Here is an 18,466-nt window from a genome sequence, read left to right as displayed (position 1 = left end):
TTACAAAAAAAAAAAAAAAAAAAAAAAAAAGCATAATCTGATGTCTTGTCCTATGTGAGATAAGGAAAGTCAAACTGCATGTTTATTAGGGAAAAAAACAACAAAAAAAACCCCCAAAACTGAAACAAACCAAAAAGAAAGAAAGAACTCAAGGGAGACTTTGTAGGAACAGTGAAGTAGTGCATAAGTCCAGGTTTTCTCCCCTTTACTTTTCTGCCAGCACCACTTCTGCCTGTTAGTTTGTTTTGTTAAGGTGCTTCAGGTTCTGCGTGGTCTTCAAGCAAAGCGGCGACCCCAAGTACTGCTTCTGTGTTGTTGCTTCCCCTCCCAACCTGTGCCAGCCACCTGGGCAGATGTTTCTCCCACAGACCCACAGAGGGGGTGCACCAGTTCCCTTCAGCACTCGTCTTCTTGGTATATTTGTTCATCCAGTTCCTGGGATTCAAGGTGCTCGAGGCGGTCTGTTCGGCCACTCATAATCTCATCTGGGGTCTTCATGAACCTGCAAAACAGAGAAACAAGGTGATTTCCCAGTGGTCTCAGCTTTTACCTTCATCAAGACGTTGAGGCCCCTGAGCTCTACAGCTTCCCAAATCATCTTTGCTGTATCCTCCCCATGCCTTAGTATTTCCCAGCTTCTCCTCAGCCTGCTGGTGTCTTCCCTCCTCCATACCTTGAAAGGAAACCAAAAAACTCACAGGCATTTCCCCCTGCTCCTTGAAAGTCCAAATTTGAACAACCAAACCCCGTAGTCTTTTCCACGATAATATTTACTTCTTCTCCCTCATATGGTTTGCTGTTGTCATGTAAGATGCCACAGGTACACTCATTCATGGTGTCTGGTGACAGTAATCAATGTTAATGACCTTTATGGCCAGCACATTTCAAAGCAAAAGCACTTGCCAGGCGTGGAGAAGAAGGGGGCTACTGGTGTGTGCAGGCTTGTGTGTAGGTGAGCGAAGAGGAACGTGAAACAGCAAAGGACCAGTGGTGGAAAAAAGCCAAGGGCCAAGTCAGAACAAGTTCTGGGAAATGGAAAAAAGCCCTGAAAGAAAAAGCTTTTGGGCTAGGGAACCGTGAGCAGAAACAGTCTCTTCCTGTGTGATTGTAGCAAGTGTAATTGTGATGAAGCAGCATCCTCTGTAAATGAGTGCCATGGCTCCCAGCGCTGGTGCCTTGATGCAGTGAGTCTGCAGGGGGTTAGAAACAGAAACTGCCTCCGGGGAGGCAGGGCAGCAGTAGGAAATGGGAAAGGCCATCCACCAGCCTGCACACCAACCCTGCAGTCTTGATCTTTGCCAGGACGCTTTTGCCTCCTACGGCACAGAGACAGCACGGAAAAGCTCTGCTTTTTTCTTTCTGGATTTAATGGCGTAGGAAGAGAGAGCGGCACAGGAAGGATGAAATCCTAGTTTAAACACAAATCACTTGCCTAACTCACAAGTACTTCTGGAGAAATTAGGATGAAAGATGTTTATGCTGGAAGTGTTACAAAATTTCACAGTCTTTCATTAACGATGTACTGGCTAACATTCAGCAGTACAAAATGTGTTAATCAGAGGAGCTGATTTTATTTCAGGTTGATGATATGCTCAGTATTTTCGCCCCAGTGAAAACAAAACCAACTGACAGGAGCCTCGTTACTATCACTGACCCAGAAAAATCCCCGCTGAAGCTAATGGGCAAGACTTGCCTCCTCTTCTGCCTCTGAGGTTAGAAAGCTGAGGGCTTTCTGTCTGAAAAATCTGAAGTCTCTCAGCAAACGCATAGCACAGCCTGGAACTAACCTTTTGCCACCCCTTCTAATTTTGGAAATCATGTGCACATATGCATTTAGGGAAAAAAAAAAAAAAAGGGGGCTGTGACTCACTGCTGTGTCACTGCCATTTGTATGCTGGGAGAACGCTGCTGATCTAAACGGTGTTACGGTGGTGAAAAACTAGCATACAGAAGCAGTGACTCAGTCCTGGGCTACACAGGGAAAACACACCAAAGCCTAGGGGCCAGACTGTGCCCTGATTTAAACCCCGTGCTTGTCTTGTTGACCTTGCGTGAGGATGAAATCAAACCAAGAGAGTGATCCCACTGCCCTCCCTGCCTTCTGTCTGAGCTGGTTCCTAAATGATGTGGGAAATGGGCTGATGCGAACTGCACCACAGCACCTCGGGTATTCCTTCTGCTCTGTGTTTCTGGTCATGTCAAGGAACTAAAAGCATGGGTATCTGTAATAGCATTTGATTAAATTTTAAAAAAAAACAACCCAGAAATACAAGCTAATGAAGAAACAGAATCTGTGACCTCTTTTGCTGCAGAAGGCAACCTATTAGAAATCCCTTCTCTGACTCCATTTTACTTAAAGCTCTGTACAGATGACAACTGCCTGCATCTTACTTATAAAGTCTTATTTCCTATTATTTCTGTGCTTGCGAGAAATAGCTAAGAAAGGCACATTAATGGCTTGATTTTTTGCAGCTGTTCTTCTTTTTCTCTTCAGATATAAATAGGTCTAAGAAAACAACATCAATAAGTTTTTATTGGGAATTGTGCAAAAAACGCTTTGTTGTGTTGTTTTTTTTCCAGTTTCCGAAGGAAATGAGGTTTATACGCTCAGGTTTTATGCTCCCTGGTGACCTTTGAACCTGTTGGTCAACTTTGGGCAGGTCTGACAGAGGAACTGAGGTCTCCAAGGGTGTAAAGTTTCTGCAGCTTTGAGAAAATAGGCAGCCTGGTTGAGAAGAGATGGACTCCTGTTTTGTTTGTGCCCCCACCACAGGAGAGGCTCCAAGATAAGCACATTCACTGATCAGCATCACAGAATTCCCCTGGGGCAGCGCAGTCTTCACACCAGGCCATAGCAGTCCAGGCTCCCTTCCTCGGTACTGCTCCTCATGGAGCAACTCTGTTTTAACTTTCCACCAAAAAAAATCAAAATCACTCAGTTGATTTTGCCTGTGATTTCCTTCTTCCCTTCACTCTCCTTCCCCCATCTAAGTCTCCTTCTAAGAGCTGACATAAACAAGACATTCCACAGAAACCTTTTCAGCTGTAGATAGTTTGAGTGCTAATGCAGCTCTGTTAGCTATTTCAGAAAACAAATTCTGAGCCTGCCTTCCTATTGATATAATTTTCCAAGTGCATTACTAGATCCAGACCACTGACATCAAAGCAGTCTTTGGTCTGAGTTCAGTGCTCTGTGGGCCAGGCGTACGCACCAGGATTCACTGGCCTTGTCTGAAGAGAGCCGGAGCGCTCACGCTCTCTGCCAGCCACACTCAAGTTCAGACAAGTAACTCCCTGCTTTAACGCTGTTTCGAGCACTATTTCCTGAATTCTTGGTTGTATCACCCAATCCGATGCGTTAGCTTTTATGAACAGCTCTTGCAGGCCTCTCTCTTCCTTGCAGGCAGGTCATCAGCACTTCTGCGATGCTGATGCACTTGCCTGATCCCTGCTTTGCTTTCACCAGCAGCTGTGTCTGAGAAGTGAATCTGGAGTGGGTTTTCCAGCACTTTGGCTGAGATCATGAATCATTTAGCTAAGGTCTTAAACAATGGTGCAGCCTGCTTGAAGCAACTGAAAAGACTTCTGTTGATTCCACTGATCATTGAAGGAGGCCCGTATTCCTGTAAATTGGTGCAGTTGTCTTGAAAGCTGGGAAGCACTGGTCTAGGCAGCTTTTACTGTGCCCATTGTCACCTGTGTTATAGCTATGGCAATGAAGTATCCCCCACACAATTCCATCCTCCATCTTCAAAAACCAATTGTCTGTAAAAAAGGAATGGCAAAGGAAAGAAAAAATTACCTGAACAAAAGCCTTTGTCCTGGCTCCTTCCGGATAATATTTAGTTTGTAGTAGTGGCGTAGGGCTCTGGACATTTTCTCATAAGTCATATTTGTTCTGTTCTGTTTTTTAAAAAAGAAAAAGGAAAAATGTGGTGAGATGATTCATTAAAACCTTCGTAAGCCCCCAAAGGAGTTGCAGAACTATCATAGCAAGCTAAAGTAACCAAGTCAGTTCAAGAAATTACATGTTCCACTCTTGTGATGTTTGCAGGCCCATCCTGCTCCTCCAGTCCTCATCATGAAATCTTTATGGGTCTCTTTTCTTTCAGGGCAATTTAAACTAGGAAGTCCAACACAAATTTGAAGTGAGGTTTTTCTACAGTTTCTTGGATGACAGATAACAAAAGGCTTCAGCAACCACAAGAGGAGACATTAGATGGAGGGGGACGCTCATGCCAAGTGGGATGTGACAGGCCTGTTCTTAATGAAACCACCTTTTGTAAAAATGCAAGAAGAGTGGCTAATGATTGAATCTGTCAGCAATCCCTGTTAAGAGCACTGTTCCTCTGGGATTCCCCTCCATTAACTAGTTAATGCTTACAGAGCACTGTGGAGCAAATGAGAGCCTGTTTCTCCTCTGGTTATACAGGTCTAAATCAAGAAGCCCATTAGGTGGTACGTCTGCTTCTATGAGAGAGCTTCCCCCTCATTTTGGGAGCTTCTGACCCTAAAGGCCACAGGCAGAGCACTGCGTGGGGACTGAGGTATGGCCCTGCTGAAGCTGAGTATCACCAGGCAGGAGTGATGGGCACTGGCAGAGCTGTATGTGGGCTGACTTGGGACAGAAGGACCAGTCCCTTAGGCTATGTCTACACGAAGAGCGTTCTTCTGGTGGAAGGAGCACTGGTTCCTACGCTGGCAAAGAAACTCCCAGCAGAGAGACAACTCTGCTGGCAAAACCCTGTTTGCACGAGTGTTCAGCAGCCGCCTTGCCACGGGCAAAACATGCCAGACTAGTAGAAGCACGCTTTTCTTCTGTGAGTCTCCACGTTAGAGGGGTTTGGCTTGGCACAGCTCTGTCAGTCCAAGATCAGGCAGAAGTCTGTGGTGTTGTCCTGGCTTTATTAAGCCCACCTAAAGGGCTCCTGTGGCAATTAAACACTAACAAGGACGACGTTTTCCCTGCAAAATCCAGACTCTGCTCACCGGGAAGCCCCCTGGAACAGCATGCGTGCTTTTCCCATTTCTTACATGCTAAAAGGCATTTCCCAAGTGGCTGGTGGTCTGAAATAGCTTCAGTTTTAGACACCCAGCATGAGACACGATGGCCAGGGTTGATTATTAGCGTGGAGGTGGGGGGAGGGCAGAACTCTCCATTCCCAGCCTTGCAGCCCAAGACCTCTAAGACAGATGTTCTTTTAAGTCCTGAGTCACATGAGAAAATCTTGACCTCATCAAGGTTATAGGCTATGTAATGCTCATCTCCACGTTAGAGGGGTTTGGCTTGGCACAGCTCTGTCAGTCCAAGATCAGGCAGAAGTCTGTGGTGTTGTCCTGGCTTTATTAAGCCCACCTAAAGGGCTCCTGTGGCAATTAAACACTAACAAGGACGACGTTTTCCCTGCAAAATCCAGACTCTGCTCACCGGGAAGCCCCCTGGAACAGCATGCGTGCTTTTCCCATTTCTTACATGCTAAAAGGCATTTCCCAAGTGGCTGGTGGTCTGAAATAGCTTCAGTTTTAGACACCCAGCATGAGACACGATGGCCAGGGTTGATTATTAGCGTGGAGGTGGGGGGAGGGCAGAACTCTCCATTCCCAGCCTTGCAGCCCAAGACCTCTAAGACAGATGTTCTTTTAAGTCCTGAGTCACATGAGAAAATCTTGACCTCATCAAGGTTATAGGCTATGTAATACTCATCTACAGAATCATAGAATAGTTGAGGTTGGAAGGTACCTCTGGAGATCACCTAGTCCGGTCCCTCTGCTCAAAGCATGCTCAACCAGATGGTTGCTGAGGACTGTGTCCAGTTCGGCTTTGAACATCTCCAAGAATGGAGACTCCAGAGTCTCCTCAGGGCAACCTGCTCCAGTCTCTGACCACCTTCCTAGTAAAACAGTGCCACGCCTGGGGTCTCATGAAACCTCACGAGGGGAAACGTAAAGTCCCACACCTCCTAAGGTCATTCCTCCCCAGGTGGGGAACTTTACATTGCCCCTTGGTAAGTTTAATGAAATTCCCATTAGGCCAATTCTCCACCATGTCCAGATCACTCTGGATGGCAGCACAACCCTCTAGTTTATCAGCCACTCGTCCCGCTTTTTGTATTGTCTGAGAACCTGCTGAGGGGGCACTCTGTCCCATCATCCAGGTCACTAAAGAACATATTAAACAGTATTGGCTCCAGAATCAATCCCCTTGGCAACATCTCTAGTGACTGTATTTTGTGCTGTTGGTTACAACCTTTTCAGCCCACCAATTCAGCCAGTTTTCAGTCTAACCTCACTGTATTCTTGTCTAGGTCATACTCCATCAGTTTGTCCATGAGGATTTGATGGCAGACAGTCTCAAAAGCCTTTCTAAAGTCAAGATATGCTACATCCACTGTTCCCCCTGCATCCACCTCACTGATCATTTAATTGTAGATGGATAACAGGGTGTCAAGCATGACTTCCCCTTTGTAAATCCACGCTGACTACTTATATATTCATATGAATATTCTCGTGTGCATATACTCATATAGATATATCTATACATACTCAGCCCCAAACTGCAGAAATCAGTAACTGCTTTCCAGGGAACAAAGCAGAATCACCCTCTTAAAGGGAAATACATAATCCTGCAGCATTTGGTGTCTGTCCCAGGACAGCGTGTGAAGCCTGAGTGCTGGTGCAGGCAGGAACACTGACAGAAAGCTCCCTCCGAGATGTGGTCTGCAGCTCCTTGGAGACCACATCTAACCAGAACATCCTTAGCATCGGGTTTCGGGAAGAAATAAGATGCCTTGAGAGAGAAGGACCGTTAATTCTTGCGCTCCTTTTAATTTTATAATTAAATTCATTTATAACTCAATGCCCTTAAACCCAACCAACAGGTTCTCTATATGAAGGGTATGTTTTAGTGCTCGGGGCTGGATGCTTTATGTTTCTAATGTGCGTAGAATGAAAGATTACAACTTTCCAGCAGCAGTTTACACGCACACGCTTTCTTCCTTTTTCCCCTGTTTATAAGTGAATCCTGTGATGTTACAAGAGGTGAAGTGCCGCAGGATGAAAACTGCATTGCTTCCTTACCTTGTGGTTTCCCCACAGCCGGGCCAGCCCGTTGGGATCCACTATCCGAAATATTTTGGATTCTTTATCTTCCCATCGGATGAAATTTTCGTACCGGCTGTCAGAAAGCAGCTGATAAACATAATCCCAAAGCAACCTACAGTCTGTGAAGAGAGGAGCAAGAAAATATTGACTTTTTTTTTACCTTGGGATTAATTCTGGAAACTTGTGGGTGGATGTGCAGTGAAAGGACAGTTGGGATCAGGATTGAAACAGCTGCTGCAATGTGAAATGCAGATGGCTCCGTTGGTATCCACTGATGTTTGCAAATATACAGCCCCTTCAATACACAGCCTCTTCTGATGCATCCTAGTCCTTCTGACATTGACTGAGCATCTTTATCACATTAAAAGCTGTGTGAGATGACCTGCTGATCTCAGTTGTATTTTTATTATTGTACTGATGCACATAAACCCACCACCGTTGGCCCTGATGCTGCTCCTGGCTGTTTCAATTTTTTTTTACCTTGGGATTAATTCTGGAAACTTGTGGGTGGATGTGCAGTGAAAGGACAGTTGGGATCAGGATTGAAACAGCTGCTGCAATGTGAAATGCAGATGGCTCCGTTGGTATCCACTGATGTTTGCAAATATAGAGCCCCTTCGATACACAGCCTCTTCTGATGCATCCTAGTCCTTCTGACATTGACTGAGCATCTTTATCACATTAAAAGCTGTGTGAGATGACCTGCTGATCTCAGTTGTATTTTTATTATTGTACTGATGCACATAAACCCACCACCGTTGGCCCTGATGCTGCTCCTGTGGGGAAATCAGGAATCCTGCAACCTGCTCTCCCTGTTTGAGGCTGCCCCTTTCTGTGCTCACATGAGGGGTCTAAAGCTTGGGCAATGTTACAGCTTTCCTCTACGCCATGTGATAGAAAATTGACACCTTCTATCATGTTTGAATTTGCTTTTTGTTTTATTTTTTAAGGTTCCTGAAAAAAACCTCCAAGTATTATAATTACTTGAGTGCGACTGAGAGGTTAAATACTTTCTATTTGGATAATTGAATTCAAATTTCCTCTTGGCAAACACTCCTTAGGTCGCTAATTAAAGGTCTAACAGACACTTAGGTTTTAGTTTAGTGTTTTTCAGTTCCATGGCAGTCTCTTGAGACCGGGGAAGCCAAGAGCTGAGCTGCTCCTACTTCCTGCTTGCAATGCGTGTGTGCGCGGCGCAGCACGATAACTGGCAACTATCAAATATGGAAAGCAAATTGCACAGAGCTGGGGGTTCTTGCTGCTGTCAGAAATGGCAGAGCTTTTATAGCTCAACTGTCCCGAGTCCTCAGCTCCCTAAGGTGGACATATAGTTGCATTTTACTTTGAAAGCAAAACCAATTTCTGAGAGGTGGCTCGTTAGAGTGGTTGAAGGGCAGGCAACCAAAGAAATCTAGCTTCTAGGTGCTAAAATGGATTCTTGTCAGCCCACCTTTCTATTCCAGTGGGGAAATCAGGAATCCTGCAACCTGCTCTCCCTGTTTGAGGCTGCCCCTTTCTGTGCTCACATGAGGGGTCTAAAGCTTGGGCAATGATACAGCTTTCCTCTACGCCATGTGATAGAAAATTGACACCTTCTATCATGTTTGAATTTGCTTTTTGTTTTATTTTTTAAGGTTCCTGAAAAAAACCTCCAAGTATTATAATTACTTGAGTGCGACTGAGAGGTTAAATACTTTCTATTTGGATAATTGAATTCAAATTTCCTCTTGGCAAACACTCCTTAGGTCGCTAATTAAAGGTCTAACAGACACTTAGGTTTTAGTTTAGTGTTTTTCAGTTCCATGGCAGTCTCTTGAGACCGGGGAAGCCAAGAGCTGAGCTGCTCCTACTTCCTGCTTGCAATGCGTGTGTGCGCGGCGCAGCACGATAACTGGCAACTATCAAATATGGAAAGCAAATTGCACAGAGCTGGGGGTTCTTGCTGCTGTCAGAAATGGCAGAGCTTTTATAGCTCAACTGTCCCGAGTCCTCAGCTCCCTAAGGTGGACATATAGTTGCATTTTACTTTGAAAGCAAAACCAATTTCTGAGAGGTGGCTCGTTAGAGCGGTTGAAGGGCAGGCAACCAAAGAAATCTAGCTTCTAGGTGCTTAGGGGGATTCTTGTCAGCCCACCTTTCTATTCCTGTCTCTCTGGGTTTGGTCTGTGTTACGATGGGGATGCTGACATGTTCAGTATAAAAATATAAAATGCTTTTTGAAAAGGGAGATGAATAACGCCTTTAATGAGCACACTTGAAAGGGTTAGAGATATTAACATTATGGACGGTATTTCCCATTTTCGAACTGTAAATAGTATCTCTGAAACCTGTACTTTCTCTAAACCCAGAGTTTAGTTTGTCACTGCCCTTTCTATAATCTCTCCCTACCAGTCCCGTGGAGAACAAAGCAGTGCCTTTTGAAGAGATGACATCGGGCAAAAATTGTAGGTTTCCATTCTGGCTGAAACCTACCCCAATGGTCACCTCATCCCTGACATCTACAAGAGGAGGAATGTGAAAGGAAAGAGACAGTCCTATTTTTTGGTTGGAAAAGCCTTATTTTCATTAACATTTTCCACAGAAAATAAAATGTCCCTTTCCATTTGAAATTTTTCTGGGTCTTAATTTAACAAATGAAACCAATTTCCATTTTCTTTCATTCGTGGATGCGAATGTGGTTCAGTGAGAGCTTCCTCCCTCTCACCCAGAACAAGGTGAGACCTGCAGCTGGGAGCAGGACAGAAGATAATTCTCCTCCGAGTGCATTTGCCAACGACCAGCCTAGATGGGTCCCTTCTTGGCACACGGATGCGGAGAAGCCTTCCCTTCCCTCTCCCCACACCCCAGGTCTCCTGCACAGCCCAGCTGCCCACCCCAGGGCTGCAGATACCAAGCAGGGAGCTGGCTGCAATGAAGGGCTGCAATGCCAGACACTGCTGGCCATCCCCTGTGCAGCCCTGGGCACAAGGGACTCCTCCTGGACTACGCAGGAGGTCTGTAGAAGACCAAGAAATTGAAATTCTCAGACTAACACTTCAATTTCTGTCATCTTTCCTCTCACAAATCCACAAACCCCAGTCCTTCCATCACCCTTCCATCAATAATTTCTCACACACACACACAGAGTCTCTTGGACATGCACATATGAGGAAAAAAACCCCTTCTTTTCTATACTTCATTTATAAGGAAAAAAGGAAAGGAATTATATTGCTCTACTGGTTTGTGCCTTTTAATAATGTGGGAGGTGCTCAGATAATAGAGTAGTAAGAGAGTACATAGTTCCTTGACACGTGTAATTCATTCCCAAACTCTTTCAATGAAAGGCTGTATAGAAAATTATTTTTTAGTGCAAGAATCTTAATTAAAAAAAAAAAGCCAACAAAACCTTTAACTGTCTTTTTTTTTTTTAATTTATTTTGCTTTTCTTTCTATTCGTCTAGCTCTGACTCCCCGGGGCATATTTTACCAGTTCATCAGAGTCAGTAATACCGCTGCATTCCAATAAAATAGCTTTTTTTTTTTTTTTCTTCATCCTGTATAATCTGTGATAACTCTAACAACAAAACCTGCATAGTCTCTGTCAAGTATTCGCGCTGAATTCACTGTTTTAGATCAGCATGTCTCAAAGATCTCCATGTTTTCTTTCTGTCTGGTCTTTCATTAAAATGACTCTTTTCAGTGGTTCCCACCAAGAGGACGAGGGGCAACGGGCACAAGTTGGAACATAAGAGGTTCCACTCGAATATGAGGAGAAACTTCTTCACGGTGAGGGTGGCAGAGCCCTGGAACAGGCTGCCCAGGGAGGTTGTAGATTCCCCTTCTTTGGAGATTTTCAAGACCCGCCTGGATGCTCCTGAGTAACATGCTCTGACAAGCTCTAGGCAATCCTGCTTCAGCAGGGGAGTTGGACTAGATGATCTCTATGGTCCCTTCCAACTCTAGAAATTCAGTGAAATTCAGTGAAATTCAGTGAAAATCACTGCAAAGGTGATTGCAATGGTCTCTGGGTCAGCGGTGAATCCATTCACCACGACCATCAGTGGTCAGTCCTGGGCTAAACACCTGTGGTGGGCTCAGGCTGGCCCCACCACAACTGCAAGAGAGGTCTGTCTTGGTGGGAGCAGTTTCAAGTCAGAAAACGCTGACTTGGCTGATATTCATCAAGGAAAAAAAGAGACACTTTTTGACTGAGGTAGGAATATGTTAGAAACCTAAGGGAAAAGAGAAAGGACGTGTGTGTCTGTTGTTGAAGCAGCGCTTTTGGGCCGTGCTGGAAGTTTGCTTTGAGGTGGTTGGTTGGTGTATGGCCCCACGGGGAGAGTCCTGCAGGAGTTCGGCGTCTGGATTTCAGTCGTTTGGTTTTGCTGGTGCCACTGCTGCTAGTCCTGGAAGGAGCGTCCCCCCTTGGGGTCAGCTGCTGGGATGGTGCTCCCGCAGAGACAAGTCAACGTCAGGCTCCATCATATTCTTTAACATGCAGCCCAGGGCACCCACTCTCTGATAACAGTAACTTATAGCTAATATTTACAGTTCTGCAGAGATATGATTTACCCTAAACTTTACTTTCACCTCATTATTTGCAATGCTATTTTTAATCAGTAGTGTACTGTGGTAACTATGCCCTAGAAGATGTCCAAGGGTATAAATACAACTCTTCCTGATGGGGATGACCGACCTCTCTACAGTGGCCCCTGGAAGAGTTTCAAGGAGCTGGTGGCTCCTTAAGGGGTGACTGGAATTGGACATGCCATGTGCATGGCACAGTGCCAGGCCTGCACATCCATCTCAGTGTGGCTAGCAAGTAAATCCTAGTCCGACCCAATGGCTTTGGTTATTTTCCATAGGCTGTCATTACTTCACACACAGAGTACCCTCCTCCTTCACAAAAACAAGAAAGCACCAAAACATTCAGCCCAAGATGTCTGGGTGGCAAATTATTGGACTAACAACAGAGTCTTCAGAGTCTGAGAAGAGGTAGGTTTCAAGAGCAGAATTGTTTTTTGTTGTTCACCTAATTTTTAGAATGGATTCAGGCTAAGCTTGAATATAAATATTCCTCAAATGAGAAGAACTCCATCTGCATCTTGAGATCTTGAGAAGAAAAGTCCCAAGTGATCAAGGGCCCCATCCCATATTCTAAACCGACTGAGCTGCTCAGACTTGCAGAGGTATTTAGTAGGCTGGTGGAATTTGCAAAAAAAACCACCCCAACCACCCAAGTATCTCAGACCTCTAAATCTCTGTTTGCTTCAACAAGAAAATGGAAAATTCTTGAAAATTCTGCTTGGCTCTTGCAACCGCTTAAAAACTTGTCCTCAAAAGCTGCACTTGTCTATCAGCAAATTTAGATATATGACTGAGTTGCAATAATTTAATGAGCTGGCATGCATCAAGGCAACTGTGGCTACTGCGATCTCAAGCCGCGGCAAGCAGGAAATAAAAATCATTAGCTTTAAACACCTGTGGAAAAGATTTAGGCCCATTGAATTTGCTCTCCCCTCTGCTGTGTCGGTTACCATGGACCAGCTGACGCTTGGCAGCAGAACTGAGCCCAGTGTAGGAGCTCTGTTTGCAGAGTACCTAAATCAGGTTGCTGCCTTTCAGATTTCACATGGGAGACCTTTAGGAATTTGAACATAGGCACTCTGTTGTTTTTTTTTGTTGTTTTAATCACAAAAAATTTACACCATGGGTATCTTTCTCCCCAGATAGCACGGTAAAAAAATAGGAGGTTCTGGAGGGTTCTCCCTGAAGCCACTAAATAATATACCATTATTAGGCCAACAGAGACCACAGGTCAAAGACTACCTGATAACTCTTACTGAGTGTAATGAATCTAGAATATAGTAGAGCCCATCTGGACTAAACTGCATGAAACTGGTGAAAATCCAAGAAGAGGCAATGCTAGAAAATGCTATGACAAGGAGCTTCTCCACTGGGAAAAGAGGCCCCTCCACAGAAGGCTGGTGAAGACAATACAGAAGGTTGCATCCCCCAGGAAGGTAAAAATTGTTACGTGTATTTTCAGGAAGGATGGAGAAATGAAGAGAGGAACTCTTACGTGGATGGTTGTTTTGTAAGTGTAACACCACTTGTTTGAGGAAAGTCTGGATGGTGTGACTGACTCCATGAAGACTAAATCACTTCCTTGGCTGTCAGAAGGCCTCCAAAGGAGCAATCACACGGGGGGTCTCTCCACAGGGTGTCTGTTGGCTAATGAGCGATGACGAGAAAGCACACGGATGCTGCTGAGGCCCAGCAAGTTTAGAAGTGTGGGAGATTCAACAGGAGAGTTGAGTCAGGGCTGGTACCTAAACTGTTTGGGCACGCTGCAATTTCCTGCCTTTTGGCTAAAATAAGCTTACTTAGAAAGTAACTATGTCTCTGTAGCACGAGGAAACATCATTTCCCCCTAACACACACTTTTTCTGTAAAGTGAACTCAGATGGCTGAACTTTGTACAATCTGAAGGTGAAGGGACTCAGCTGAGGAGAGGGCAGGGACCGAGAAGCTTTAGGGCGATGCAGTATCAACCAACCTGGCCAAAGTGGGAAGGTGGGGAATGGCTCCCAGCAACATGGCAGGCACTTCCACGTCCCACCATTTTCTCAGCTGTCCTACTGGTTCAAGACTGAACTAGAAAATTAGCTAGGAATTAGGGCAAACTGTACCTTCAGATGGAGAGGCATGGCTACATCTTTCCTCCTGCAGTTAATGCTTCTAGAGGGGATTTTTATAGTTATGCACAAGGTAGCGATAAGGTGTAGAGTACTTAGCTGGCTCTCCAAATGTCCCCCGTAAGTGCTGCCCTACATGTGCAAGAGGAGGCATTTTCACACTCCAGCTAATGACAGCCATGTGTTGTACAGTCCCGAGGAGGGCAGAGCTAGAGGAAAGCCCTGGGGGGCTGCCTCCCCACTCAGGCTCAGGCTGACACCAGGCACAAGAGAAATAGGCAGCTGCGCAGCTCCGGAGAGGATGGGGGAGAGGAGATAGAGTGGTTGGAGTTTGAGGAGTAGGAATAAATCTCTTCTATAAACAGCAATTGTTGGCTTTAAACCTCACTGATGCAGCAAGCTTGCCTCCTCGCTCTAGTTTTTTTAACCCCCCCCTTTTGCAGAGCAGAAGTGCCCAAACCTCAGCCACTTTCTTGGATGGTAAAACTCAATTTCTGGCTGAAAAGTTCTGTTTAGTGCTCACACTTACAGCACTGCTTTGGTAATGTTACAAAAGGGGAGACTGTAATATTGTCATGAAGAATCCCTTGTGACAGTCAAATAGACAGTGCGTGAGTGGAAGCATGCCTTAAATACACTTCATTTCCAATATCCTTTAGGTCTACAGGCACAGTCTTCTGAATAGACATCTAAAGAACACTGGCATGTACATACTTCCTAATGGCTATATGATAGTAATACATATATCCCTTAGAATTGAAATACTATATCAGAATGATCTATAAATTAAACATTGTGGATCTTAGGTTCCTAGCAAATCAGAATGATCTATAAATTAAACATTGTGGCTCTAGGTTCCTAGTATTTTGACTCTTCTCCAGCCATTACGAATGACTTCTCTAGCATCATTTGGCCAAGGTAGTCTTGATGTTGCAGCAGTGAGAGGTCTTACATCTGTACTCCCTTAGAATAAATAATGCTGCTAACAGTATGGGCATACACATGCGAAAGACCTCTTTCGTTCAGAATATAACACTCCCCTGCACTGCAATATTTCCTAAAACACACACTGCATCCGAGACCCCTGTTGTTTAAGTGAGGCCCATGGCGCTGAAGCAGGGCTGGCCTTCTTCATGTATCAACTACCAAACTCCTCTCTTAACCACAGAAATGTTTTGCAAGACCCACCCACATCTTGCACTGAAGATCATTATATAAAATGCGATGGGTCTGGCCGATGACTGACTTGGAAACTAACATGGCTTCACAGAGGAAGAGATCATGCCAAAGTAACGTTGTCATACTCCCTCTGACATCAGCTGAGGCCTTACCCCTTGCTGAGTAGGTTAGCCTAAAATTTCTCCAGCATTATATCATTTGACTTCAGTGGTGCTGTGATTTCTACCAGCTGAAGAGTTCTCCCAAGCTCGGGCCCCTTTATTTTACAAGGTGGTTTGAGCTTCAGCTGCGCTTGTTCACAGTGAAGCAAGTATCGTCTGTTCACAGCTGAGACTATTGAACAGAACTTCTCCAGGAGTTCTCCAGTACTCTGGTTTCCACAAACACACCCGGAGGGTGGTTAGGACAGCTAATGTGGTGATGCTCATGGTATTGAAACGATGAGCTGGTGGAATTCAGCTGGCCATAGCTGCTGTGGGAACAAGGTCCTGATCTCCCTTCCGTGTTATCCTTCCTTCCTCCCGCTGCTTACCTTGTGCTGGCTCTGTTTTTAGATTTCTTCGTGAGTAAATCACTTAGAGAGAAGAAAACAAACCCTCCAGAAAACATCAGCTGCCTTTATGCTATTTGAGAGCTGAACCTGTGTGCAGGAAGATCTAGTGGAGGCTAAAGCTACACTGGCAGAGCAGGCGAGGACGGGGAGGAAAGAGGGAGACGCCCCAAAGGTCCTGCAGACCATCATCCCCCTCGCTGGAGAAGATCACTAAGTCTCTCAGAAGACAACGCTACTTTGGGGCATCTGGATTTGTTTAAACTGTAACCAGATCAGAGAATCAAGAAATCTGTAATCACAAAAGCAAGAAATCACACGGGTTAATGGCTGTTCACTTGTACGGAAAATAAAATAGATTGGGAGACAAACCTTAAGTCCTCACCTGGTTTAGGCTTGCCATGGAGATGAGCTCTAATTGTATTTTAATCATATCCTATACTGTGCCACAGGTACAGCTTTCTGGACAACCAAAATGGACCTTCAGGCTATCTAACTGCTGCATGAAGCTCACCAGGCTGGCTTGTTTCAGGAGTACGACGTACTTATTTTAGCAGACAAAACTACAATAAAGAAGTAATGAAGTCTCATGATTAAGGGGTTAAATGGTTCTGAGCACTGAGGGAACACTGATCCCAAGATGGGGCAGTCCTGCTCATCCCTATGTGGTGATCCATGTCCAGGTTACTGAGGGAAAAGAGTTTTCCTTCCATCAATGTTGGCTGCATGAACGTTGGAAGCAGGATGGTAAGCCAGTACAGTAAAGCCAATGTTTCTGTGTGGAGAAACCTCTTGACAGACAACTGTTTGCTCAGCTCAGTAAATTCAAGCTGGGGCTGAGGAAAGAGGTTGCCAGATCGCACAATACGACAGTTGCATGTTGCTTCTGTCTTGTACCCAAATGCTGTGTGGGAGACCAGGCAGAAGGAGAGCAGAAACCTGAGGCTGTCGTGCTGCAAACAGTTGTGCTGGGAGGGTGCAAAAGCAGCGCAGCGAGACAAGGCCAAGCGCTGTCTTTGGCAATAAAAACTTGTAAAGGGAAGCAGCATCCAAAAGGTTCAAATCCCCCACGGGGTTGAAGGAAAGAGCACTCAGCTCACAAAGAATATGTAATGGATGGGCCAGGGGCAGCTTGATAGATGAAGACTTTGCAAGCTAAACATTATTGTATTGAAAAACGTCTTCTTTTTCCTGTTCCCCTGCTCCGTCCCCCTTTCCCCACCAAACAGACAGGTATTTCCAGTATTAGCTTCAAGTGTCCTTCTCTTCCTGCTCCACCACAATGGTAGAAAGCACTCTTCCATTTATCTTGCTAAAGAAACCTGCCTCTGATCCTCCTGGGGCTTTTCCTCACTTTTATTGCTCACCAAGGGCGATGGCTAGAAAAAGGGAATGAAATTCAGCCTCTGCCTGTTCACATGCACATCCTACAAACACCTCACAACCACCCTGACATTGGAAAACTGGCCAAACACTCTAACGATGGGAATTTAAGAATTAAGGATGAAGTTTTATCTTCTGAATTGTACAAAGACAGGAATAACTTAACTACAGCAAAGGCATTCCCAACAGGAGTAATAATTTTCGACCCCACAACGTGAGAATCTCCAGTATCTTCTGTCACAAGCTCAATTCACCCTTCAGGTTTAGGCTTCTGTTTTGGATTTTTTTTTTCAACAGCAGAAAATAATTGTCTGTGTGAGACTACTGCCCAAGAACCTCATGTCTGTGCTCCACCAGAAAGCCCAGAGCACTCTGAGAGGTGTGAGCATGGCTGGAGGACGTGGCTCCTGGTGCATTCCCAGGAAGACCCTCCTGAAGGGCCTTCATAAGCTGTAAACTTGCAACTTCTGATAGGCCCCTTGCAGAAAACTGAAATGTCACCTCCCCTTCTTTAGGTTAAATCTCCACATTTAGACACAGCCAAACTGTCTCTTCCTCCCCTTCCCCCAACACAGATGGAAAACAGTAGTCTTACCATTTTAAAGGTGTGCCCTTGGATTAATACAAATTCGTGCAAACTTTTGTATACCACTTCTGGCTGATTAGTTTTAAAACCAGACTTAACTAGGCCTGTCTCTGAAGACAGTGAAGTGCCGTGTCAACACTACAGTGTATTTTCATGGTTTAACTAAGAGGGTTCAAAGTGATACAAGTTTGCTTTGCAGAAGAAAATCTGAATTACTGCCACAACCCTAGCCTGAGGAAAGTGTGCAAAATACAAGGGAAAATAAGGGGCATGTTTTCATTAAAAGGTGAGTTTCTTAAAATAGTGTTTAACATCCTGCTGACCCCAATGGAGGCTGAGGGTACTCTGAACCCACCTACTACATCTCTCTAGCCATGTCGGTGCTCCAGTACAGCAATGAGACAGATGAAATCTAAATGGCTGAGCTTTCCTATGGCTTAGTCAGCCCTGGCTCTTGAGGGGACCAGAGCAAACCCTGACTGCCATTTCTGCTCCTGTAACCCTGCGGCTGTAAAGCAAGACGCCTCACATAAAATCTGCACCCACCCATCAAGCATTGCCATTCAGCTATTGCTTGAGTGTCATTAATTAAATTGGCAAGGAAGGCACACTTTCATGCTGAAATTAATTGTTAATTCCATGTTAAGATGACTCTCAAGGTTATAATGAAAACTTGTCCTATGAATATGAACTCTGTGAGCTTGATTCTCATCCATACTTCGGTCTCTTTATAGTAGTCTGGCTTTCCACAAGGGGCTCAAAATAGACGTGGCATATACTGCAAATGTAAAAGTGTACATGACTGCAAAAGCAAGTGATTAAACAAGGCCAGTGACATTATCATTGTTATATCCAAATGGGAGTGACAGGCTGTGCCTACACCAAGATTTCCAGGTTCTTCCAAGGCTCCAATCTGTCTGTAGGAGCTGCTGCCCCATGGGGAAGGAGGGTCAGCTGCCTGGAAAGCAGGCATTGAACCCCCACCACTTA

At 45.0% G+C, this 18,466-nt stretch overlaps 1 protein-coding gene across 1 annotated transcript in view; it reads right to left on the bottom strand.

Moving 5' to 3' along the window:
- Positions 1–49: 49 nt before the first annotated feature.
- The window catches only part of ETV6 (ets variant 6), a 186,363-nt gene continuing 167,946 nt past the window's right edge, over positions 50–18,466 (bottom strand). Inside the window, exons 7-9 of the mRNA XM_014959248.1 lie at positions 7,078–7,220; positions 3,803–3,903; positions 50–502 (exon numbers count right to left, since the gene is read on the bottom strand). Coding sequence (XP_014814734.1) covers positions 397–502; positions 3,803–3,903; positions 7,078–7,220 — 350 coding nt within the window. The 3' untranslated portion in view covers positions 50–396. The remainder of the gene's footprint in view (positions 503–3,802; positions 3,904–7,077; positions 7,221–18,466) is intronic.

Source organism: Calidris pugnax, unplaced genomic scaffold (assembly GCF_001431845.1).
Source record: "Calidris pugnax isolate Ruff unplaced genomic scaffold, ASM143184v1 scaffold298, whole genome shotgun sequence".
Lineage (NCBI taxonomy): Eukaryota > Metazoa > Chordata > Aves > Charadriiformes > Scolopacidae > Calidris > Calidris pugnax.
The sequence above is the reverse complement of the archived record's forward strand: the minus strand, read 5'-3'. Positions and strand labels throughout refer to the sequence as shown.